We start from the raw sequence: 26,940 nt of genomic DNA, 5'->3' as shown, positions 1-26,940 counted from the left end.
ATTATGGATGGAAGTCGGCCGTGCCTTTTCGAAGCAACAATGCCGGAATTTGCCGAAGCAAGTAAGGGAATCACGAAAAACCTAAATCACGATAGCCGGACGGGGGTTTGAACCGTCGTCCTCCCAAATGCGAGTCCAGTGTGCTAACCACTGCGCCACATCTTTCGGATGGTGATAATACATGTAAAGCCTGTAGCAAGTTACCAAGTCCTCTCACCCTCAAATACTGTTTGATTGTCAGGAGCATATTTCCCCGCGGTTAGTGAATACCTCTTGTTGAAATGCCGCCCGTGGTTAACAACCGAGTTGCGGTGAGAATCATTGGCTTGCGGCCGCGGTGCCACCTGTAGCTCGTTCCGCAAGCTTCCCGGCGAGTGAAGTGAGAAGGCGGTTTGGCGAGCACTTGTTAATGTGGTCCCTGGTTACCAGGGGTGGCTACAGGAAGTGTCTTGTATATGTGCTCGGACCTGCATGCGCTCCCAGTAATTAGTAGTTCAGCACCATTGGTATCAGAGTCGGCACTGTGACCAGTCTTGAGTGAAGTGGAATTAACTACTACACCGTGGTGGATTACATCGGCACAGATAAACTGCCAGGAGGGGAGTTGTTTCCTTATTGAGCCATGGCAGAACATGCAACATTAAATATGTCAGTATGTTTCCTCTGAAACCGAGAATGCTTAACTTACCTAAATTTTACTTGAGTGCTGTCTTCACCATATCATGACTTCAGTAACTGCATTTGAACTTTGACGAATTTTAGTGTTCCGTTAAACAATCATTGATACAATGCTCACAGGCGGCGCCTCTTTTTTTCATGGGTCATGTTATCAGTTAGACGGTGGGGCTTGTATTTGTCACTGTGTGTAGTTGGTATTAATGTAAAAGTAGTCAGCTCTAATAAGTCATTAAAACTACATTAGCTTGATGTTTAGTGGATTCACTAAGAATTGTATTTTAAACGGTGTTTTTTGATTGTTACTGTTTGAATACTCTTTTAATGTTCTGGCACTTACATTTACCTGTTTGAATATTGTGATTGAGTCTTGAGATCTTTTAGAAGATAAATGCACTCCCGCAGTAACTTCATGGATATAATTGTGAATTATTTTGTTCTCAGGTTTATTAAAAATGTAAACTGGCTAAGGTGAGTTCGTATGCATCTTATTGCACATAACCATAATATTAAAGAACTTCTTGTAATGTAGACAGTATATCTAGTTTAGTGGCGTGTCGGAATAACAGGAACAGGTCCAGACTAGTACGATACCGAATCTAATGGTTGTTTGACGAATGCTAATATCTGTTGTTTTTCAGGTAACAACATATAGTGTCCTATGTAATCTGTTATGATGGCCATGTGGGAATTACGCATTGAATCTGCTGTTCTGTGGACGTGCTACGACTAGGTCCTAGCACCATTTGTTCTCGTATGATAGTACGATTTTCTATACTGCTTTCGATGTGCCATTGAACAGGGTTGCTTCAGATTATTTTACTAACCAAATCTATTTTCTTAGTTTGCTAAATTGTGGCTCATTCTTAAAATCTTTTATCTCTTTCGAAATCTGTTTATCATTTCATTTTGAAAATCCTTAACTAGTCGTATCGTTGTATCACGTTTTTTTGTTTTTTTTTTATAAATGTAAAAATTTCGGTGTGATCTATGAAGAGATAAAGTTCATTTAAGAAATCATTTTCATTTTATCAAATGTATGTTCTTTATTAATAAATGTTTAAAAGTGTCGTTCTGCACGTTATTCACCCAGATCTTGCTCCATATACCCCAGTGGTACAACGATCATATTATGGCAACGTTTCACATTTTTAAATTTGCTCAATAATTGTATGAAATACTAGGTATGTCCGACATTCGTTGCAATGCCTCTTTAAATTTTTTGTAGTTTATTGGAAGTATACTCACTTACACGAAGCAGACACTTATATACTCATTTTGTAGAAAATAAATGAAAGAATGATGTTTTCATCGTTGTGTACATGCGAATAAGTTTATTCAAGTGTTTTGGGACATACCGTACTTTTTTGGTCTTTCTGTCTCCTGAGAAAACAAATTTATCGGCTGTTCCACTCGTGAGCATGCAACATGGAACCGCCCATATTAACAGCATAAGTTTTTCCAGATTTCATCCAGACACTTGAAACGATTATCCTTGTAGTTTGTTGGTCATTCAGAATGCTAGGCGAACGGGGAACTGTAGTCGTTTTAAACAAAATGCCATGTCGGTAGGAATGATAGGAATACGCGTAACTAGCACGTTTTCTGCGTTTAACTTGCCATTCAGAATTGTGTCCTCAATGACGTCTGGCATAAATAGTTTTGGACTGCGACCCCGGTTTCATTGCACAGTCGAAGTGGATTAAAGTCGCGAAAAAGAATTATTGGTGCCCCGATTTCGAGTGGCAGTGTATGTGGTGGGAAAGCAGGAAGATGCAGCGAATTGAAAAACTCTGTTGGATAGTTTAAAATACGCCAGCAGTCGTGATGCTGTCAGCCGGTTTGTAGGAGACTGGCTCGGCCGCACTGTGTCCGTGGGTCGAGTACTTGACTGCATTGACGTCTGGGTTTTTTATGCGACAATAGTACGTTCGCAAAGCCATTGAATATTTTTGTAATTTGTAGCAATTTCTGAGACAACTTTCTCATTAGTTCTTCGATGAAACAGTGACAAAAAATCGATGGAAATGGAATAGATTTTTTACGGCGGTATCAACTGGAACTTTTCCACTGACAAATGTCCAATAGCTGTTTCGAAAATATGGCTGGCACATTCCGCTGTAGATGTATGTGCGTATTGATCTTTAATGTGGATTTATACACGTGTTGCCAAAGACGTGATGCTTTGAGGCATGCCTTGAGTTCATTAGTTGGTGTTTATTTTGGTATAATTGGTACAGTTTGTCGGAAATCTCCTGCTTATAAAATGAGAACTCCACTAAACCTGTGTGCATTTCCAAGTAAATCCCGAAAAGTTTGATCATGTTCTACAAGTGATTTTCTGTGTGCCTTAGTACTTTCATCCCGACAATGTGTTTGTTATTCGCCATGCCAGAATCTTTTGAAATACACCCTGTATGAGTTTCCGTAAACTGTATATTCAAAAGCAATATGAGCACCGAGTGCGCAGTCAGGCCGCAATCCAATAATGTAGCTGCATTATCTGATGACCCAAGAGCAGAAGCAATTCCATTTTGAGAGCGAGTTTTAGCTAACAGCGAACTGATGAGGAATATTTATCATGTGCCGCCGGCCACATCAAGAAAAAATAGACAGCCTCTACCACTGGCCTCCGCACTGTAATGGTTTAGTAGATCAATTTTTGATATGAAAGTAAGAGTTGTTCATTTGTTACGACAATTGCACGCAAGTCATCAGCATTGAACTGTTGTTCTGTCAAATAATCTCGATCATAATGGTCATACAAGGAAGTTGTGGTGCAACCACTTCAAGTTGAACGAGTGTTTTATTACTGATGATTAAGAATATGAAGAGCACAGGAAAAGAGCATGTTTTGTCCACATAATCAGACTGGTCAGGAGAGCAATCTTAAACTTTGAAACCGACATTCATCGGTATTAATTAATAAAATTTATGAATACTAAAGTCATTTGGAAGGACATGCTGTAAGTATTAAATTGTATCATTCAACAAAAATTTTCTGGGTTTGTGACCGCAGTATCAGCATTGACAATCCGGTCACAAACGTAGAAAATTTTTATTGAATGTGACAATGGCCGCGGAAGCCTACCTTTATATTAAATTGTAGTTTTATTGGCATAATATTTAAAGTAACGCCATCCGTTACAAGGGAAAAGCTTGTTACTATTGTGTAGTGGAATAAAAGATATTGAAAGAAAAACTGCAATTTTTGTTGAATATGATGTGTAAGAATACAAATGTCTGAAACTATACAGATAGTTCTATTTAAAAAGAAATTGTGTTTGCTATTATAACGTCATGTGATAAAGTGGTAATAAGAATAAAGTATATCACTTTGTCCCAACATTCACTTCTCAGCTGTTGTAAAAGGTTTGTGTAAAATACTCTTGCCTCTGGTCCCCAATAGTTCTCAAAACCTGGAGGTCCTAGTACTTTTCTTTCGATATCGCCAGAGGACCTGTAAAGGAAATTATTATTATTATTAGTAGTAGTAGTAGTAGTATTAGTATTAGTATTACAGACAATTATTCTAAAGTAATATTTTATTACTTTTTATATTTTACCTTTGTGAGCACGAGTTGCACTCGTATTCTCCAGGTTACTACTCTGGAAGCCACCTTGAAGCTCTCACCACCGATGAAGTCCAAACTCCATTACAAGTTTTCTCTGAATGAGGCCACGAAAACTTTTTTGTGATGAATATCGCTCTCAAATACTCCTCCTTCATAAAATTAATGATTCCCAATTTCCTGTCTAAACTTGAGTGACCACCACAGCAAGGTTTATACAGAGCTTCAACCAAGATTCGTACACAGTCTTCGGAACTTCTGTGTTAATAAGTCCCATATTCTTCTCACACTCGATCAAGGAGTGTCCCCTAATAGGGAAGGTTGTTTTGCTGTCTCTAAAAGGTTCAGTTCACCCACAAGGCAATTAAGGTATATTAGAACAGTGTAATACTTGTTCTGGTCTGAATGCGAATCATAAAAAACTTCAAGATGTTTGACTTTCTTGGCCAATAATTCTGCCATAAAGTGACTTAAAAAGGAAAGAGCTTCATTGGACTGCAGTGTAAGTGTAGAACACTAAACCTGCATTTGAAAGCTGATGAATACTGAAAGAATAAACAGATAACTGCCGTTTGTAATAGACGTCACTAGTTCTTATGGTAGTGCTTGCTAAGCATAAAGTTTTGTGGTAGGCCATGCAGATTCCTTGTCTTTCATTAGACACTCAGCCTCTTAAACGAGGGCTTCTGTTTCTGGAATGAAATAATTCAGCTTTGACTTTCCTTATAGTAAATGGTTTGTTGTTGTTGTGCTCTTTAGTCCTGAGACTGGTTTGATGCAGCTCTCCATACTACTCTATCCTGTGCAAGCTTCTTCATCTCCCAGTATCTACTGCAACCTACATCCTTCTGAATCTGCTTAGTGTATTCATCTCTTGGTCTCCCTCTACGATTTTTACCCTCCACGCTGCCCTCCAAAACTTCTCTTCTCCCCAATCCGATTCAATACTTCCTCATTAGTTATGTGATCTACACATCTAATCTTCAGCATTCTTCTGTGGTACCACATTTCGAAAGCTTCTATTCTCTTCTTGTCCAAACTATTTATCGTCCATGTTTCACTTCCATACATGGCTACACTCCATACAAATACTTTCAGAAACGACTTCCTGACACTCTAATCTATAATCGACGTTAACAAATATCTCTTCTTAAGAAACGCTTTCCTTCCGATTGCCAATCTACATTTTATATCCTCTCTACTTCGACCATCATCAGTTATTTTGCTCCCCAAATAGCAAAACTCCTTTACTACTTTAAGTGTCTCATTTCTTAATCTACACTCCTGGAAATTGAAATAAGAACACCGTGAATTCATTGTCCCAGGAAGGGGAAACTTTATTGACACATTCCTGGGGTCAGATAAATCACATGATCACACTGACAGAACCACAGGCACATAGACACAGGCAACAGAGCATGCACAATGTCGGCACTAGTACAGTGTATATCCACCTTTCGCAGCAATGCAGGCTGCTATTCTCCCATGGAGACGATCGTAGAGAAGCTGGATGTAGTCCTGTGGAACGGCTTGCCATGCCATTTCCACCTGGCGCCTCAGTTGGACCAGAGTTCGTGCTGGACGTGCAGACCGCTTGAGACGACGCTTCATCCAGTCCCAAACATGCTCAATGGGGGACAGATCCGGAGATATTGCTGGCCAGGGTAGTTGACTTACACCTTCAAGACCACGTTGGGTGGCACGGGATACATGCGGACGTGCATTGTCCTGTTGGAACAGCAAGTTCCCCTGCCTCACTCCCTTCCCAACAACTGCTTCCCTTTCATTTCCCTCGACTCTTATAACTGCTATCTGGTTTCTGTACAAATTGTAAATAGCCTTTCGCTCCCTGTATTTTACCCCTGCCACCTTCAGAATTTGAAAGAGAGTATTCCAGTCAACATTGTCAAACACTTTCTCTAAGTCTACAAATGCTAGAAACGTAGGTTTGCCTTTCCTTAACCTTTCTCCTAAGATAAGTCGTAAGGTCAGTATTGCCTCACGTGTTCCAACATTTCTACGGAATCCAATCTGATCTTCCCCGAGGTCGGCTTCTACCAGTTTTTTCATTCGTCTGTAAAGAATTCGTGTTAATATTTTGCAGCTGTGGCTTATTAAACTGATAGTTGCGTAATTTTCACATCTGTCAACACCTGCTTTCTTCGGGATTGCAATTATGATATCTTCTTGAAGTCTGCGGGTATTTCGCCTGTTTCATACATCTTGTTCACCAGATGGTAGAGTTTTGTCATGACTGGCTCTCCCAAGGCCGTCAGTAGCTCCAATGGAATGTTGTCTACTCCGGAGGCCTTGTTTCGACGCAGGTGTTTCAGTGCTCTGTCAAACTCTTCACTCAGTATCGTATCTCCCATTTCATCTTCATCCGCATCCTCTTACATTTCCATAATATTGTCCTCAGGTACATCGCCCTTGTATAGACCCTCTATATACTCCTTCCACCTTTCTGCCTTCCCTTCTTTGCTTAGAACTGGGTTTCCATCTGAGCTCTACAAGTGGTTCTCTTATCTCCAAAGGTCTCTTTAATATTCCTGTAGGCAGTATCTATCTTACCCCTAGTGAGATAAGCCTCTACATCCTTACATTTGTCCTCTAGCCATCCCTGCTTTGTCATTTTGCACTTCCTGACGATCTCATTTTTGAGACGTTTGTATTCCTTTTTGCCTGCTTCATTTACTGCATTTTTATATTTTCTCCTTTCATCAATTAAATTCAATATTTCTTTTGTTACCCAAGGATTTCTACTAGCCCTCGTCTTTTTACCTACTTGATTATTTGCTGTCTTCACTACTTCATCCCTCAAAGCTACCATTCTTCTTCTACTGTATTTGTTTCCCCCATTCCTGTCAATTGTTCCCTTACGCTCTCCCTGAAACTCTGTACAACCTCTGGTTCTTTCAGTTTATCCAGCTCCCATCTCCTTAAATTCCCACCTTTTTGCAGTTTATTCAGTTCATAACCAAGAGTCCACATCTGCACCTGGAAATGTCTTACAATTTAAAACCTGGTTCCTAAATCTCTGTCTTACCATTATATAATCTATCTGATACCTTTTAGTATCTCCAGGTTTCTTCCATGTATACAACCTTCTTTCATGATTCTTAAACCAAGTGTTAGCTATGATTAAGTTGTGCTCTGTGCAAAATTCTACCAGGCAGTTTCCTCTTTCATTTCTTAGCCCCAATCCATATTCACCTACTACGGTTCCTTCTCTCCCTTTTCCTAGTGCCGAATTCCAGTCACCCATGACTATTAAATTTTCGTCACCCTTCACTATCTGAATAATTTCTTTTATTTCATCATAGATTTCTTCAATTTCTTCGTCATCTGCAGAGCTAGTTAGCATATAAACTTGTACTACTGTAGTAGGTGTGGGCTTCGTATCTATCTTGGCAACAATAATGCGTTCACTATGCTGTTTGTAGTAGCTTACCCGCATTCCTATTTTCCTATTCATTATTAAACCTACTCCTGAGTTAACCCTATTTGATTTTGTGTTTATAACCCTGTAGTCACCTGACCAGGAGTCTTGTTCCTCCTGCCACCGAACTTCACTAATTTCCACTATATCTAACTTTAACCTATCCATTTCCCTTTTTAAATTTTCTAGCCTACCTCCCGATTAAGGGATCTGACATTCCACGCTCCGATCCGTAGAACGCCAGTTTTCTTTCTCCTAATAACGACATCCTCTTGAGTAGTCCCCGCCCGGAGGCCCGAATGGGGGACTATTTTACCTCCGAAATATTTTACCCAAGAGGATGCCATCATCATTTAACCATTCAGTAAAGCTGCATGCCCTGGGAAAAATTACGGCCGTAGTTTCCCCTTGCTTTCAGCCGTTCGCAGTACCAGCACAGCAAGGCCGTTTTCGTTAGTGTTACAAGGCCAGATCAGTCAATCATCCAGACTGTTGCCCTTGCAACTACTGAAAAGGCTGCTGCCCCTCTTCAGGAACCACACGTTTGTCTGGCCTCTCAACAGATACCCCTCCGTTGTGGTTGCACCTACGGTACGGCTATCTGTATCGCTGAGGCACGCAAGCCTCCCCACCAACGGCAAGGTCCATGGTTCATGGGGGGAGGATAGTAAATGGTAATCTTATCAATTTCTTTCAAGACTTGTTTTTTCATATCACTATCTAAATTTTCAGAGAATCTTACATTCAGCAGTTTCATCTCAGCATTATATTTATCGCAGGTTGAGCATGTATCACTCCTCGGACATCCAAAAGCTATAGTGCTCTGAACGTTTCATGTGAAATGTCAAAATTCGGGTAATTTCCTGGAACATTTCACGCATTTTTTTTTTCCACCGAGAGTTCCTCTCTGGGGTACAACTACTTGGTCTTTTCATTGCTGTGGTGACTAGATCTACCCTTCAGTGATCAGTGTGATCATAAACTTTCCTTCCTAGTTCTTACTCAGTTTTTCAAGGCCTTTTCCTGTGTTTACCCCTTTAATCACGTGGAGACACGCACAACTTCATAAATTTTTGAACAGCTATTAATCATCACCTTGTTATTACATGTATTGCCATGAAGGCTTTTCTGCATGTAGAGACTTCATGTACAATTTCGTCATATTTCGCTCTCACTGTGTAGTTCAGATTACACTCTCGAAACTGTGCTCCATTCCTCCTTAATCGCCTTCTGTGAACTGGAATTATTGTAATGACGTCTGTCAATTGCAACGATTGTTCATACTAATCTTCCTAATCATTAATTTTTTTATAACATTTGATCTATCTTCAGCACTTCCTCAACACACTAACTAGCAGTCTTCTCCTAGTTCGTGCCACTCAACCTTTAATTTCTGCCTGACTGCACTCATTCGCCCTCCTACTTGCTTTTCCTAACATTGTTGCAATGTGAAGATCTCTGTCTTGCATCCTCAGGTGTGGTATTCATTCATACAGTATAAATTATAAACTGTTAGTGTCTGCGTTACTAAACCGAATGCCTCAAACTAAAGCAACAGTTTTCATTAATACAAAATAAGCAAAACAAGAAAATTCTCTGTTTCTTGCTCTAACAGTGTTTGCCAATTTACAAAGAATCTAAAACAATGCACAACATTGGACAAAGCACACTTATTCCGTGCAGCGATTCCCAATATTCATCTCTTTCGAGTAAGTTAAAGATTCTGGAAGCTCCCCTGTGTATATGACATTCTACGCCGTAAAATTTGCAAATGAAACTTGACTCTTCACGTTAATCAGGAACATTCTCAAGTAGTGGTATTCGGTATTATTTGGATGTACTACGTAAATACACCCCAGTGCGTCAGTGGAATATAGGTTCTGACAGCCTGTCTTGCTTACGTCGCTGAAACGTTTTAGCGTAGTTTTTCATGCGTGGTACTTCAGCACCTCTGCACAAATTAATGTTTTGACAGATACATCTTTTTGGCACAGCGTAAAACACGCAGTCAGAACTGTGTGCCCTGGTACAGCAGGAACACTACGTGTGTTCTCTTCTGCGAAATATACGCTTTGTTTATTTTCGAGGTGATCAGTAAGATAGGAAACATTTATGTGCCGACTGTGAATGGGGGAACTAAGAATGAGCGACATTGCCTCGTTGCTGCTGATGTATCGACCGGTTTGACATTAACTTCGTCTGTGCATGCGCCGGAATTATCGAAACTGAATACCGACATATCGCCGTCCTTGTTCACGTATTTGCATGCGCAGTTTATTGATTTAACTGAATTGCAGTATTCCACATTTATATGCGCTTTCAATGTTTTTGACAACAAAGGTGAATATGGTACAACCTTTCTGTCGTCAGTTTCAATACCGGTATTTCTCTTTCTGGTTATAGCTGTGCGACCTCTATCGTCTGGTTCGTGGCGGCTGTCTTGAGGATACTCTTTACCAGCAATACGAGTTACATGACTCAATTCTCTTGACTACTTATTCTTGTATTTGTTTGCTGCCATGAATGGTGGTTGTGGGTTCATAGCACCACAAACTTCATGCACCATATGTTTGATGACAATATCGAAGACCGCGGAATACATCCAGCACAGAGTTTTACTAATTAAATCCATTAGTTTAATGAGATACTATTTAAAAACGCGTGCAGTCAAATAGTGTCGATCAGATGGGGCTTGGCCTGGAAATAGACACTATTCTATCTTATCCTATGCTGGATTGCATGTAAATGTGATGAGTAAGTCGGTACGTCCATATGAACGCACGTATGTGACGGCGTCTCACGCATATTCACGTGTCGCGGACTGCCAGTGAACGTCGATGAAAGTATCACCACTTTACCAGTGTAGTTGATCTTTGCGTCGGTTGCAGTCGCACCTCGAAGTGAATGTACGACTCTGGACACAATGATTTTTTTATTTAATCGAATAAAGAGGACACGTTCAGTTTTTGCACATTTATCTCCCACGTATTGGTGAAACAGTTGACATTGCGGAATATGATTTGTTCCGTTTTGACGTATCGGTAAGCGGTATTGTTAATAATTCATTACTGATCCTTTTTTATTTATTAAGTTCGTGACCTGTAAGAAGGAAAAACAAAGGAAGTGATTAGAAAAATGGAAATCAGATGTGCGGAACTGTGTAGTGATAGCTTTTTGTGTTATGTGATGAAATATCTGCAATCATAATGAATGCACTTACCTGTAGTTGGGGTAGTCTGCATATTATCAGAGTGATAACAGTCCACCCCATCCCAAAATATTATGGGAAACTGCAACGCAAAGTAACATCGGTGTCTGTTATAACGCCACTGTAGAGCTATATCATGTTTATCGCGTTCTTGTCCATTCATAAAATTTATTTCATTGATGGTAGATGCATTGTAGCGTCTGATATACTGCGCAATTGGTGTTTTGGTTCAAATGGCTCTGAGCACTATAGGACTCAATTTCTGAGGTCATTAGTCCTCTAGAACTTAGAACTAGTTAAACCTAACTAACCTAAGGCCATCACACACATCGATGCCCGAGGCAGGATTCAAACCTGCGACCGTAGCGGTCTCCCGGTTCCAGACTGCAGCGCCTAGAACCGCACGGCAACTTCGGCCGGCAATTGGTGTTTCGTTGGCTTTTATATAGATTGCATAATTATCTGGTGGCATTTGTAAAATTTTATCAGGACGCTGTGTCGGTGCAAAGAAGTTTGCAAAGTAGATAATATATGACGTCTGGTGCCTGGAATCTTATCGCATGGCTCATAAACTTGCGCATTATCGTCGCGCATGAAGTAATTTTGTAGAAATTTATGTTCATCGCCAGGAACTGGAAGAAGAGCTCATACGCAATGACAAAGGTGGCCTCGAATTTTAAAAACTGTCATATATTCGTCTGTGAATAATTTGTCAGCTCCAAGCGATATCAATAAAATCGTCAAACTGTATTTGCTAACGTGCTGAGGAAATCGGCAGAGTCGCCAGAAAGCAATGACGACCGAGGTTCAGATGATGTACGCAAAGTCGGAAATTTCTCCATGGTGTTTCAATGTAGAACATCCGTGCACCACAATGCGCACACACTTTATCGATGGCGCCGCTGTTTACACTTGTGTGCGGACTAGACACGTAATATATACTGTACTGGAACGCAGAAAGAACTGAGTCAACATGCACTGAAGGTCGAGGTCGAGATGCTGATTCCAATGTCTTGTAAACTGTCAGCTACATCTTTTGCTGCGCGTTGCCCTTCTGATTCCAAACTCCAAAGTACGCCATCGAGCTGCTCGTAAACGATCAGATGAATTTTTTGTTGTGGGTTGGTCTTCCGATTCTGATGCACGTGACTGAGCAAACTGCAGACGACCTGATCGTTGCTTGCTTGGCAATCGCCACTTCCTTCTCTTTCGTGCCTGACCGGTACATCTACCGATCGAAGCGAGTTTAGGAGGCATGCTATTTTCACGGAGAAAGCAACAGCAACTGTTCAAAGTTTGAACTCAGTCGGATGAAGTAATTATTTTTTACACATGAAAATTATTGTGAAGGTAACTCACTTTGGTTAAACAAACTGTTACATACTCTTATGATTACAATCAGAAATCGCACCGTATGACAAACGAAATGTTGAGAGTTGTAGCATTGTCTTTCTCGCAGTCGTACATTGTTGCTAGCAAAATTGTATAGCTACAAACCTCACCACATATCTGTTGGTCGTAAAAGCCCTCAGTCAAATGAAATTATCAGACAAATTGGATGATACATTCAAGAGAAACTGCGTCTCAAATTTAGCAACTCTACAGCGCGACTGCCCAGCTCCATCCCCAATGCAAGCAGCCATACAGCGTGGTACTGATTGACAGTTGTTGGATGCACTCCTGAAGCATAGTCCTGCCAAACTCCGTGACGCCTTAGATCCTCAAAAGCTGATGCAGGTTCGAGGGCCCTGTCCATAGCGAGCCCAACGCCCCCACTTGAGGAGAGATTGGGTGACCCTTCTGGCCACAGAAGGTTTTGGCAATCAATAGGCATTCTCGCTGTGTATGGGTGAGCATTATCATGCTGAAATGTAGACCCACTATGGCTTGCCACGAAGGGCAACAAAACGAGGAGTAGAATATCATCGATATACCGCTGTGCTGCAGGTGCGCCGCGGTCAGTAGCTAAAGGGGTCCTGTTATGAAACAAAATTTGACCCCAGACCATCCATGACTCATGGTTGTCGGGACGTAGAGAGGGCGAGTATTTGTCCAGGAAGTCTCCACACACGCCCTCGCTGGTCATCGGAATTCAGTTCGAAGCGGGACTCATCACTGAAGACAATTCTACCCCAGTCAATGAGATTCTAGGCTGAAGACAACCAAAAGCATCCTACTATGAAAAGAATTGGCACCCCAGAGTCGGGCCGTACAGCGGGCGAGTCAAGTCGGTATCCCACTGCTGTCCAGGACGTCTCTAGACCTGCCTTCGCTGGTCATCGGGGCTCAATTCGAAGCGGGGCTCATCACTGACGACAGTTGTACTCCGAAGGCGCGACTGGAGACTCACCGGACAGCAGTGGAGTACCAACCTGACGATCGCCCGCCGCAACGCCCGACAACCAGGTGTGACGTTCTGGTGTGTAATTTATTTTCACAGCAGGATCCTTTCAGTTGTCATCCGCGTCACCCTTATAGCACAACGGTACGTCGACACCCTGTTTTGTTGCCCTTCATGGCAAACCATATTGGACTTACATTTCAGCAAGTTTAAGCACGCCCGCACAAGGCGAAAGTTTCTACTATTTGTCTGCGTCCTTGCCAAATTTCTACCCAATTGAAAACATTGGAAATATTACGGGCAGGACCCGCGACTCACCATCTCGGTATTTTGACGATCCAACGCGCCAATTCGACAGATTTGTACCGATTTCCGCCCCATTCGGATCATTCCTTCACGTTGCGGTTTTTCTTTTTCTTTCTTTATTTCTTTCTTATAGTGTAGGTTCTTCTAGCAGTTAGCTACATATAACGCAATCCACTGACAGCAAGGTTATCGAACACTTACCTGTAACTGATGGAAACAATCAATTCGATGACGCCGAAGAACTTGACCGTGTTCTGTCTGATGTCAGATCTCAGCATACTTCTGTCCCAGCGGAGGCGGTCTATTTTTATTGCACGTAGCGTACTCTCAGTAAAATAAAACAATTCCTTCTCTGGTTATGTTGTGAGTAAAGTGGATTGAACTATATGTGCAGTTGAACTCCTCTTGAAAATAGATAAGTAAAAAACAAAAACAATTCCTGATATGTGCACTCAGGGTGAGTCGGAATACCCTCGGGATCACTCGAGATTTAAATGTAAAAAGGAACGTAAATTCTTTGCTAAAGACTGACAAACAGAAGGAGCTAATACCTTTGCTTAATAATGAAATCCTGATTTTAGCAATATAGGAAATCAGATTCATAGAAGAAAACTTACGGCATACTCAAAATAACAGAATTTTTTAAGATAAACCAGTATCAGATTATGAAAGGAATGGTGTTATTAGGTAAGGCTCTTAACTTTCAAGAAGAGATAATAGATAGTATAACATATATTAAACTAGATCTTAAAAATATCTCTTCTCACAGTTAAATGAAAAAAGAAAAGAAAGGCATGCACATTCCTTAAGTGTCATGCACCAATAAAGAAAGGCAGTAGGAAGAGTCTAGAAAAGAAGAATTATTCTGAGATCTTGTGCGAACCGAAAAATGTAAAATCACACAGTTAGGCGACTCGAACCCACAAATACCAAAGAAAAAAATTAGAACAGCATTATATCATCTGGCACATAGAAGTAAAATCAATACTACAGAGAACTCTACACTTCGATTAGGCAGAAACAAAAAGAAAATCATAGAAATAGAAAAATGGAATAGTTCGAGAAACACTGAAAACTACGAGCAGTTTCAAAAACAAAGAAAAGAAATATTTAGAATAACACAGAGAATCAAAACATTGTTTGAAAAATGACAGCTTGATGAGACGCAAGAAAACTTCACAAAAATAATGCAACACTTTGCACAATTATTTAATCAGAACATTAGGATAGTGTTTCCTATGTAATATTTTTTGTCCTGTTCTTCCAAGAACTGACAAAAAATTCGGGTAATGTAACAAACGAAAGGCCTTGCAGTCACTAAGAATTTGCTTCAAAAAGCAGTCGCAGAAAGAGGTAACACTGGCATAAATAATACGTAAAATTGTGAATTACTTGGAAAATATTTTCATTACTTTCAAAATATTTTCATAAACCGTTAAACTGCCATGACTCAAGTTATAAATTAGAATTTTCAGATTTTGTGAGAATAAAGGAGATATGACACCAAACACTGAAAACATTACAAAAGCAATTAAAGCTATGAAAAATATCAAGAAATTAAAGGAATATCAAGTATTATCAGTAAAACTTGGAAGAAAGAAAGAGAATATTGAAGCAAACTATCTGACATTCAAAATGACTTTTTCTATATTACCTATAAATCATGAGGATGCAGAAGTGCAAGTCAATCTCTTAGAACAGATAGTCAGTAGACCACGTTCAATAATCTCTGAAAAAAAAAGCAAATTTATCGCTAATATATAAAATGTAACAAAGTTTTTTCAGACATTGGTCAAATAGAAAGGTCAAAAACTTCAGGCATCCAGGAGACATTACAACTTGGTTGTGAAATCAGCATGCCAATACACATAGGAATGCGTGGCACTGAATTATTTTAACTTAGACAAGCAAGAAATATTGGAGAGAAGAAGCACGAGCAAAGTTATTGGTCCAATAAAGATCACAGAAGTCTGCAAACTAAGAAGCTGTAATGAGATACATCGAAGTGTAGAAAAAAAATAGCAGAAACAATAAGGAAAAGAAGATTGATGTTTTTTACATTTATATACGATGAATGACAATAGGCTGACAAAGCTCTGGGAACAAATAATGACAAGTAGGATCACAGAAGTTAAAGATTTCGAAATACACAACATAAAAGCGGAAGACACAGCAGAAAAGGTATTTTCAGAAGAAAAGTGTTAAATTTAGATGAATCATAAGGCAAAAGCATCAAGAGGACTGGAGTGAAAGGGTCTGAAAAGATTAAAGAATACTGAAGGAGGTAAAGAAAAGAACAAGTGAGAAGGAACTGAAATTGTCATGTAGTTCTTAATTGACCAAAACGGAAGGGGAAAAGAAGAAGAAAGAATGACAATTACTGGGCAACAGGGATTCAAGGCAACCCAATACCCATCTCCATTTACATGGAGGTTGTTCCCTTGGCAAGGTCTCGCTGATGCTGTCCTCCGGCCTTCTTCAGCAGCTCGGTGTTGGCGATGCTTCATTATTTACGGTTATGTTGTACTCATAGCTATTGAATGTAAATAAGCAGAAAACGAATTTAAAAGGAAATGTAAAGAGTTTATCAAAAAACTGTGCTGTACCATTTTTCAGGTGACAAAAAAAGCTTTATAAACATTGTTGTTCGTCACCGACGATACGGACTGGACGTTACGCCTCAGAATTGTACATGTCATCTTCTTAGAGGGGTACTAGAATTGTACAGGGTATTTTAAAACACGACGGTAAAACTTCACGAATGGATTACTCATATAACAAGAAGAAAAAAAAGGCTATATAATCCACATGGGTCTGGAACTGCATAATTACCGACTTATTAGAGTATGTTACTGTTACCTAGTGTATGCTGAAAAGTACTGTTTGCAGGAGAAATAGGTACGACGCTGGTTACAATTTTACATAAGGATCAAATCGTTAATCAGGGTGACATGGGTCTGAATATCTGCAGCATGCGCAGAGGAAGTATAGTGACAGCCAGTTAGATACGTAGCTGTTAGCATATCTGTAGTTAGTAATAGTGGTGTGTATTTGCTCTGAAGTAACTCGTAAGCAAGAGGAACGTTAAATGTACCCGTAGCCATCAGTAAAATTGTGTAGGGGTGGTTTGCACTGCGGAAACGTACACCGACCAAGAGCTCGCAACCATGCATTACATGAACGGTTTTGTGGATGGCAATGCATGGGACGCACGTCTCTTGTACCAGGATGCTACCATTTAGAAAGATTTCCAGACAGAAAGATATTTGAAGGAATTCATCGCCGCCTCTGTGAATGCGACACTTCCTAACGTCCGCCAGGCGGGGGGGAGTCGGCCAAGACGTACAACAGCACAGGATGATGATGATGACAATGTTCGATTCTGGGGCGCTCAACTGCACGGTCGTCAGCGCCGGGAGAAAATCCCAAATTTTACACAGTCCAGTTTTTTGCACAGTCCAGTCTAGCCACCGTCACGAATGAGGATGATGATAATGAAATGATGAGGACAGCACAAACACCCAGTTCCTTGTTCAGAGAACATCTCAAACTCGTCCAGGAATCGAACACGGGACCAGAGGCAGAAACGCTAACCACTAGACCACGAGGTGAGGGAGCATAGGGTGAGGAAACCTACTCAACGCTTTGGGGGAAACTCCTGGAATCAGCACAAGGCGGTCAGACTTGCAGAGGAATATGCCGAACATCACATCTGGAGACGTTTACGTGAAAACGTGCTGTATCCATACTATTTGCATCGTGTAGAAGCCTTGTCTCCTGCGGATTAACCTCCAAGAGTAACGTTTCACCAGTGGTTCCTGCAGCAATGTGTTCTAATACCCAATTTCGCAGCTGTTGTCTTATTCATAGATGAAGCGATATTCACAAGAAACTTCTTAATTTAAATGGTTCTATGGTTGTGATAACTTTAATTTTGGACTGAATGTCTCTTATTTTTATGTCTTTTATTATGCATATTTCACAACGAGCACACCTGGGCGGATACAAATCCCTATGTAGCTATCAAGTAGCCATTCGTCTCACCAACAGAGGTTCTTCATTAACATATGGGCAGCCATTGTTGACGATTGCTTGTTGGGACCCTACGTCCTTCCAGGAGACTTACTGGACAGTCTTCACAGATTTCTTGTGTACTGCATTGCCTGAGTACTTAGAGGACAGCTATTTGCGTCCCATCAATAGCTGTATGTCATGTACGGTGGTGCTCCCGCACATTTCAGTCTGTTTGCCCCGAGGCACCTGAACGCACGTTTCACTGAGTGCAGGACAGGCAGCGGTGGACTGACTGCTTGGTCACCCCGTTCACTTGAACTGGACTTCCACCTGTGGGGATACGTAAAGTCTCTCGTGTATTCAGCTGCTGTTGTCGACGAACCTACTCTCCATTCACGCATTGTTACAGTCCGGAATTGGTCGTCGTAAATGACCACCGCGTGGCAGCCGCGTTTGTGGAGGTTAGATAGCACATGTTAATGGAAGCCTATGGTTATCTGGCGTACGTCTTTGAGGACCGAGTATGTTCGAAATTGTACCCACCATTCGGATACACAGCCGCGAACAGGACGGGAGGCGTCCATGACGTCGGCTTCTGGGAGTTCGAAAGGCAGTTCAAAGACCCGAGTTGTCCGAGTGCCTTAACCTGCATGGTCGACCGTCACCGGCTGCGCGTTCCGAAGGATCTTACGACAAGTCGCTACACAGATTATTTTTACATACGCTGTGCTGTTCAGTACTGGTAAGTGGATGTCCACTATGTCGTTCGCCGGGATTTTGGCTACATCACTCAGGAAGCGCTCTACGTCGAGCGTCTTTGGTCTTGCACTGTCAGTGCAGCACGTGAAACGGGGTGTTGGTTTACGGAATCTGTTCGCCATTGCTCTGGAGTACTGGACGGCGCGCAAGTAACAGCCGCAGGAGATGAACAAAATTAGCAAGCGCTCTCCGTTGGGGGAAATACGGAACTTCCGCGCTGATCGGCTGCCAACGCCCTCACTGCTTTCCTTCCGCCAGTACCTCTTCTCCTGCCTTCCAAACTCCAGAGAACTCCTGCGATCTTAGCAAGACTAGAGCGAGAAGGTTTTCTGAGTGAAATTTTCACTGTGTAGCGGAAAGTGCGCTGATATGAAACTTCATGGGAGATTAAAACTGTACACCGGATCGAGACTCGAACTCGGGACCAATGTCTTATGTAGGTAATTGTTCTAACGACTGAGCTACCTGAGCACGACTGACGACCACTTCTTTGGGCTTTACTTCCACCAGTATCTCGTCTCCTACATTCCAAAATTCACAGAAGATTCTTTGCGAAAGTCATGCTCCCGCAGTATCCTTTCTAGCAGGCGCGCTAGTCTTGCAAATGTGCAGGAGAGCTTCTGTGAAGTTCGGAAGGTAAACTTGTGAGGAGGGAGTCGTGAGTTTTGTTTGGATAGGTCAGTCGGTAGTCGGCCTTAGGCTGTGGAGCGGTGCGGTATGTCCCGGCCATTCCGTGTCACGTTTCCGGGTCTGTTGTTGTTAACCGTGCCACCGCGCTAGTGTTCAGTGTCATAGTTACGGTTCTGACATTCGATGGCTCTTTCGTATCGCAAAGCAGTTATCAAGCTGCAATTTGACGCAACGTACTCTAGACCCAAGGCCCACGAAGTACAGAGATTTTTCGAGACGTGATACATGTTGACCCGAAAGAGCTGCTGGGTATCCACTTGTCTGTTATCTCCAGCGTTGTATATCGTAAGTTCACTGACGATGAGGTCTGTGACAAACTTCTCAGACTTTCGTCGGGAGGTTACAGATTCTGCCACTCTGACGGAAACGTGGGTGTGGTAGCAATTGAACGTACTGGACTGGGAATGCAAAATGTGTTCATGTTTGAGCTACCATTTGAAGTTCCAGCAGATTTGGTCACCATTACTCTTGACCATATGGCACAGTCCTTGGCCATACGGCCAAAAAATATAAGACCTTCCAAACTTACGCTGTCCTTAACGGGGAGCGACAGATCGGTACTGAATTCCGGGGCTTTATACCTTCGTATCTCACGATCGCTGGTTGCCGGGAGATAATTATTTACGACGAACAGCCGAGGCCAGCTCTGGATGTGGACAGGTAGACCACGTATGTAAGGAATACCTGCAACGATGTCTCGTGCAGACGCCCTCAGACGATCATATTCGACCGTCGAGAGTGACCTCATTGACGATTACGTATGTTGCGGGGGCGAGACGGAAGACGCCAACTGTCTACGACGACCCTTCTATATTGGTTCAAGCCTTGGAGGCCCCTGCGACGGTTCCTGCGGAGCCTCCAGCGTCTTCTCGCACCGATGCTTCTGTCGCCCTCTCGTCGGGCCCAGTTCCACCGCTACAATGACAAACCGACGGTGATGTGGAAGTTGAACAGAATGGCGCGTCCACCACCTGCCCTGCGCCGGATACAGAGGCGAGACAGCGTAAACAGAAATCGCCGAAGCGCCGTGAGAAATGGTGCATGGACGACAGAGGCAGTAAACGGCCTGAGGTAGCAACGAAGAATGACGAGATGCGTCAGCCGATACACCGATCCGACTCGGCCGATCCTAACGCAACACATGTCTCGATGTCTTCCCAGGTTCAGCCATACCAGCGCCCATATACCGATCGCAGCGGCTAAGTGGTAAATAAAGACCCACCTTAAGCAATTCTATGGTGGGTCGTAAAATCAGGGCAGCAAGTGAAAAAAAAGTCTTCCCCGGCTACCGGCGGGACCGAGCACTGTGGGGATGTGGGAGTTCACCGAAGCCCCACCCCCAAGGATGCACCCACTATACGTATTCCTCTCAGGATCCAGAGTTAAAAACCTCCCTGGGGGACTGGCCGCAGGAGATGGAGGTGCAGCATGCGTTTCAGAACCCTGACGATACACCGATGCCGTTGGCAGGGTCTACGTTGACGGCGACAGCCGCCTAGGCCGGCATGACTTACACCCGCCGCTTCCTATTTCTTCATCCTGAAGACACTCCACACCGCGACTACTGCCCAACTGTAATACCAAGGACAGCCCCCGTGACTTGATGGATCACGCATACCACCTCGCCACGATCAATGTCAACGTCGTTACTTCTGCTCTCAAAACATGTATGCTGCAAGACACATTACGTACATAACGAGCTGCGGATCTGGATGTTGTTTTCCTTCAAGAAGTCCGATCAGGACTCTGTGTCCATACCTACGGATACGAAGATTACGCTATGCTTTCAGATGTGGGCGGAGGAGATACGACTATTCTTTTCAGGGTTCAAATGGCTCTGAGCACTATGGGACAACATCTATGGTCATCAGTTCCCTAGAACTTAGAACTACTTAAACGTAACTAACCTAAGGACATCACACAACACCCAGTCATCACGATGCAGAGAAAATCCCTGACCCCGCCGGGAATCGAACCCGGGAACCCGGACGTGGGAAGCAAGAACGCTACCGCACGACCACGAGCTGTAGACTCTTTTCGGGGAAGGGATTATCCCATTTATCGTCGCCCTGAGGGATCACACTCACGGTTGGTACAGTTCGTCTGGTGAACCTGTATGCTCCTTCAGGCACTGACAGAAGGAGAGAACGCAGCACCTTTTATGACGAAGACATAGCACTGCTCTCCCAGGACAATGCCGACCACTTGGCATTAGGAGGAGATTTCAATTGTGTGCTCAGACCATCCTATCAGATGCCTCACTGCACGTCCTGCTTGGCGCTTCAGGCCCTTATAAAGGACTTGGCTTTGTCAGAGACATGGGTCATACAACACGGAGACCGAAAGGCATACACCTACTACACCAGTCACTCAGCGAGCCGTTTAGATCGTGTTTACGTCACACGCGGCCTGCGATCGGCAGCTGTCGACGCTGAGATGTGTGTACTCTCACCCTCCCCCGCCAATGCGTCCGACGATGTAGGGGTCCGTGGCGCCTCAATATGGTGGCCCTTCTTGCTGTGGTAAATTGCAGACGCGAAGCTGAGTCCATTTGGAGCAGATGCCAACGGCGATTACCCGCCTACGGTTCCACACTTCGTTAATGGTTACGGTGTGTCAAACCCGCCTTGTGCCGAACATTAGCCAGCTACGGACGAGATAGAGCGCGCTGGTATACTGCTACCACTAATTTCTACTACACTGCGCTCTGCAAATTGGCTGTGCAATTGCCGTCGCCGGAACGACAATCAGCAGAACACCACGTCAAGGCACAATTGCTACGTATCACCGCGGTACGTCTCGCGGATGTGCGGTCGAGAACAACCAATGATGTTAATGGAGAACGACCTTCCCTCCACCATTTCATTCGAGACAGGAGAAGACGCAAGAGGAAGCTAATTACGGAGGTCGAGACGGAGGATGGACGACGAGCTGAAATGCTAATGGATATAGTCCGAGCGTTCACACAGTCATATACAAGAGAGAGTGGTAGTGGTAGTCAGGGAAGTCCTAACCGACCTACCCTCTCTCGGAAGCCACACGATGATGCTACGCTCTTGTCGGAGGTGACTTTGGAAGTGCTAGGAGAGGCTATGTTGCTCTGTGCTTCCAATAAAACTGCAGACCCTGACGGACTCCTTCTAGAATTTTACAAAAGGTTTTTTGATCTTATGAGCCCAATGTGGGTCAGGATGTATAGAGAACTCCTGAACCCCGATTTTTAAGTGCATCTGAATTCACAGAGGGCCTCTTGACTCTGGTGACCAAACCTAAAGGATGCTATCGCCCACTTGAGTTTCGACCACTGACAACGCTAAACAACGACTACAAATTGTTGGCACGCATCCTCCTTGAGAGGCTCACATCAATGGTAATGGCGGCCATTCACACTGATCAAAACTGCCTCGGAGGAACACTAATGTACTTACGACTGCGAGCACCTGTAGAGACGTCGTGGCGCTGATGCAAACTTGCCGTCTCCACGGCGCTGGATTTTGACCATGCTTTCGATCGCGTCGAGCATGGTTACTGCGTGCAGTTATGGAACACATCGGTATCCCGTGCGTGGCGATATCTGCTGTGCTAGGTTTGGTCCCTTGGGCGATCACGAGGATTATGATAAACGGCTGTCGGTCCGTCCGTTTCAACAGGTTCGTCAGTCAGGCGTTGTTGTTGTTTTGGGAAAGGAGACCAGACAGCGAGGTCATCGGTCTCATCGGACTAGGGAAGGACGGGGAAGGAAGTCGGCCGTGCCCTTTGAAGGAAACCATCCCGGCATTTGCCTGGAGCGATTTAGGGAAATCACGGAAAACCTAAATCAGGACGGTCGGACGCGGGATTGAACCGTCGTCCTCCCGAATGCGAGTCCAGTGTCGTCAGTCAGGGCTGTCCTCTTTCTGCCACATTATTCGCCATGGCCCTCGAACCAGCACTTCACGGACTGTGGAGACGCTTGGAAGGTCTTAGCCTAAGCTCCGTGACCTTTCGATGTGGCGTGTAATCTGATGATGTGATGTTCTTAGTGCGGACTGGTGACAAAATACGAAGGGCGCTTTCCTGTCTCCAACAGTAGGGGACGGTGGTAGGCAGTGTATTCAACCTACGGAAATCACGCTACATGGAGGTGGGACGAAGCAAGGTGGGACAGGGCATGCCTGCACAACTGGATGTACCCCTGACAAAGCTCCCAATGCACAAAAGTTTGGGGATATTGCTCTATCGACAAATACAACGTACGACGGCCTTTACATAAAATAAGCTCTTGCGATACCTCCGCTCATAGGCGCGCCTCAACAAACTTACATTTTGCAAGGAGCTCAGTACGTCAATGTGTACATGGCCTCTCAACTTGATTTTCTTTTTTGAGGAATCAGGCTTCTAATTGGTTTGATTCCACCCGCCACAAATTTCTCCCCTGTGCCAACCTCTTTACCTCAGAGTAGCACTTGCAACCTACGTCGTCAATCATCAGCTGGATGTATTCCAATCTCTGTCTTCCTCTACAGTTTTTGTTCTCTACAACTCCATCTAGTACCATGGAAGTCCCTGATGTCTTAACAGATGTCCTTCATCTTGTCCCTTCTCCTTGTCAGTGTTTTCCACATAGTCCTGCACAGAACCTCCTTATTCCTTACCTTACCAGTCCACCTAGTTTTCAGCATTCGTCTCTAGCATCACGTCTCACATGCTTCGATTCTTTTCTGCTGGTTTTCCCACAGTTTCCCATGTTTCACTACCATACAATACTGTGCTCCAAACGTATATTATCAGAAATTTCTTCCTCAAATTAAAGCCCATGTGTAATACTAGTTGACTTCCCTTGGTCAGGAATGCCCTTTTTGCCAGTGCTAGTCTGCTTTTGATGTCCTCACTGCTCCGTCCGTCACTCGTTATTTTACTGCCTAAGTAGCAGAACTCCTTAACTTCATCTACTTCGTGATCATCAATCCTGATGTTAAGTTTCTCGCTGATCTCATTCCTGCTGCTTCTCATTACTTTCGTCTTTCTTCTGTTTACTCTCAATACATATTCTGTAATCATTAGAATGTCCATTCCGTTCAGCAGATCTCGTAATTCTTCTTCACTTTCACTCAGGATAGCAATGTCATTAGCGAATCGTATCATTGATACCCTTTCACCTTGAATTTTAATTTCACTCCTGAACTTTCCTTTTATTTCCATCATTGCTTCTTCGATATACAGATTGTACAGTAGGGGCGAAAGACTTCATCCTTGTTTTACAACCTTTTTGATCCGAGCATTTCGTTCTTGGTCGTTCACCCTTATGGTTCTTGTACATATTGTATATTACCCGCCTCTCACTATAGTTTACACGTGTTTTTCTGAGAATTTCGAACATCTTGCACCATTTTACATTGTCGAACATTTTTTCTAGGTCGACAAATCCTTTGAACGTGTCCGGATTTTTCTTTAGTCTTGCGTCCATTATCAACCGCAACATCAGGATTGCCTCTCTGATGCCTTTACCTATGCTTATTCCAAACTAATCGTCACCTAACACATCCTCATTTTCTTTTCCATTCTTCTGTATATTATTCTTGTCAGCAACTCGGATGCATGAGCTGTTAAGCTGATTGTGCCATAATTCTTGTCAGGTCTTGCAGTCTTCGGAATTGTGTGGATGATGCTTTCCGTAAGTCAGACGGTATATTGCCAGACTCATACACACACTACACACTAGCGTAAATAGTCGTTTCATTGCCACTTCCCCTAATTATTTCAGAAATTCTGGTTGAAAGTTATCGATCCCTTCTGCTTTATTTGATCTTAAGTCCTCCAAAGCTCTCTTAAATTCTGATTCTAATGCTGAATCCCCTGTTTCTTCTAAATCGACACCTTCTTCTTCTTCTTCTTCTTCTTTTATCACATCAGACAAGTCTTCGCCCACAAAGAGGCCTTCAATATACTTTTTCCACCTATCCGTTCTCTCCTCTGCATATAACAATGGAATTCCGGTTGTACTCTTAATGCTTTTAATTTCACCGAAGATTGTCTTGAGTTTCCTATGTGCTGAGCCAGTCCTTCCGACAATAATTTCTTTTTCGATTTCTTCACATTTTCATTGATCCATATAGTCCTAGCTTTCCTGCACCTCCTATTTATTTCATTCCTCAGCGACATGTATTTCTGTATTCCTGAATTACTCTGAACATTTTCGTATTTCTCTCTTTCGTCGATCAGCCGAAGTATTTCTTCTGTTATCCATGGTTTCTTCGCAGTTATCTTCTTTGTACCTATGTTTTTCTTTTCAGCTTTTGTGATAACCCATTTTAGAGATGTCCATTCCTCTTCAACTGTACTGCCTACTGAGCTATTCTTTATTGCTTTATTACCTTAGAGAACTTCAAGCGTATTTCGTCATTCCTTAGTACTTCCGTATCCCACTGCTTTGCGTACTGATTCTTCCTGACTAATCTCTTAAAATTCAGCTTATTCTTCATCACTACTACGTTGTGATCTGAGTCGACATCTGCTCCTGGGTACGCCTTACAATCCAGAGTCTGATTTCCGAATCTCTGTCTGACCATGAGGTAATGTAACTGAACCCGTAGCAACCGGCATTTTCCAAGTATACCACCTCCTCTTGTGATTCCTGAACAAAGTATTTGCTATTACTAGCTGAAATTTATTACCGAACTCACTGAGCTTTCTCATCTCCCATTCATTGTCCCAAGCCTATACACTCCTGTAACATTATCTTCGACTCCTTCCCCTACAATTGCATTCCAGTCCCCTATAACTATTAGATTTTCATCTCCTTTTTCGTATTGTGTTACCATTTCAATATCCTCATATACTTTCTCTATCTCTTCACCTTGATCTTGCGATGTTGGTATGTATACCTGAACTATCGTTGTCGGTGTTGGTTTGCTGTCAATTCTGATAAGAATAACCCTGTCACAGAACTGTTCACAGTAACACAGTCTCTGCCCTACCTTCCTATTCCCGTTATACCATTTTTCGCTGCTGTTGATATAACCCTATACTCATCTGACCAAAATTCCTTGTCTTCTTTCTGTTTCGCTTCACGGACTCCTACTATATCTAGATAGAGCCTTTGCATTTCCCTTTTCAGATTTTCTAGTTTCTCTACCACGTTCAAACTTCTGACATTTGACACCACGACTCGTAGATCGTTATCCTTTCGTTGATTATTCAATCTTTTTCTCATGGTCACCTCCGCTTTGCAGTCCCCTCCCAGAGATCCGAATGGTGAAATATTCCGGAATCTTTTGCCAGTGGAGAGACCATCCTGATACTTATTCCATTACAGGCCACATGTCCTGTGGATACACGTTATGTGTGTTCAATGCAGTGGTTTCCAGTGTCTTCTGCATCCTCATGCCGTTGATCATTGCTGATTCTTCCGCCTTTAGGGGCGGTTTCCCACCCCAAGGGCAAGGGTGTCCCGAACCTCTGTCCGCGGCTCCCCCTTTTTGACAAGGCCTTTAGCAGAATGAGGGTGACTTCTTATGCCGGAATTCTTCGGCCGCCAATGCTGATTATTAATCAAAATTTAAGTGGAGCAGAATTTTGAAACCGGGACTGAGGACGTTTCGATTATGAATCAAAGACGCTATCCTTAGATCACGTGTTATCGACGACAGATATGATGGCTTCCAGGATGCAGGCAATGTTCGGACAAGTGGTGAACGCTGGTGCAGTTTTTAAGATCCGTTTTGTTACTCTTTCTTTACCCTTCCATAAAGGAGGTGTTGGACCCATATTAAGCACAAAGCACTGGTTCTGAACCTTCGCTCAATGCGGCGACTCTGGCTTCCTCCAACAGACAGTCTTCATGGCAGCCTGATAGCAGAGGTGGCTCCACACACGCTGTGCCCACCAGTACCTGTTGGACATTTATCGGCCTCGCCATCGCATAGTAGGACGTTTTTCCCTGAACACAGCTATATGT

General features: G+C 43.0%; 1 protein-coding gene across 2 annotated transcripts in view; it reads right to left on the bottom strand.

The window, feature by feature from the left end:
* Positions 1–26,940, bottom strand: part of LOC126354582 (cationic amino acid transporter 4) — a 202,329-nt gene that overhangs the window by 169,427 nt on the left and 5,962 nt on the right. Inside the window, exon 2 of one of the 2 annotated variants that reach the window (XM_050004328.1) lies at positions 15,196–15,270. The exons of the other annotated variant lie outside the window; for it this stretch is intronic. Coding sequence (XP_049860285.1) covers positions 15,196–15,206 — 11 coding nt within the window. The 5' untranslated portion in view covers positions 15,207–15,270. The remainder of the gene's footprint in view (positions 1–15,195; positions 15,271–26,940) is intronic. 2 annotated transcript variants of the gene reach the window in all.

The sequence above is a fragment of the Schistocerca gregaria genome, chromosome 3 (genome assembly GCF_023897955.1).
Source record: "Schistocerca gregaria isolate iqSchGreg1 chromosome 3, iqSchGreg1.2, whole genome shotgun sequence".
NCBI lineage: Eukaryota > Metazoa > Arthropoda > Insecta > Orthoptera > Acrididae > Schistocerca > Schistocerca gregaria.
The sequence above is the reverse complement of the archived record's forward strand: the minus strand, read 5'-3'. Positions and strand labels throughout refer to the sequence as shown.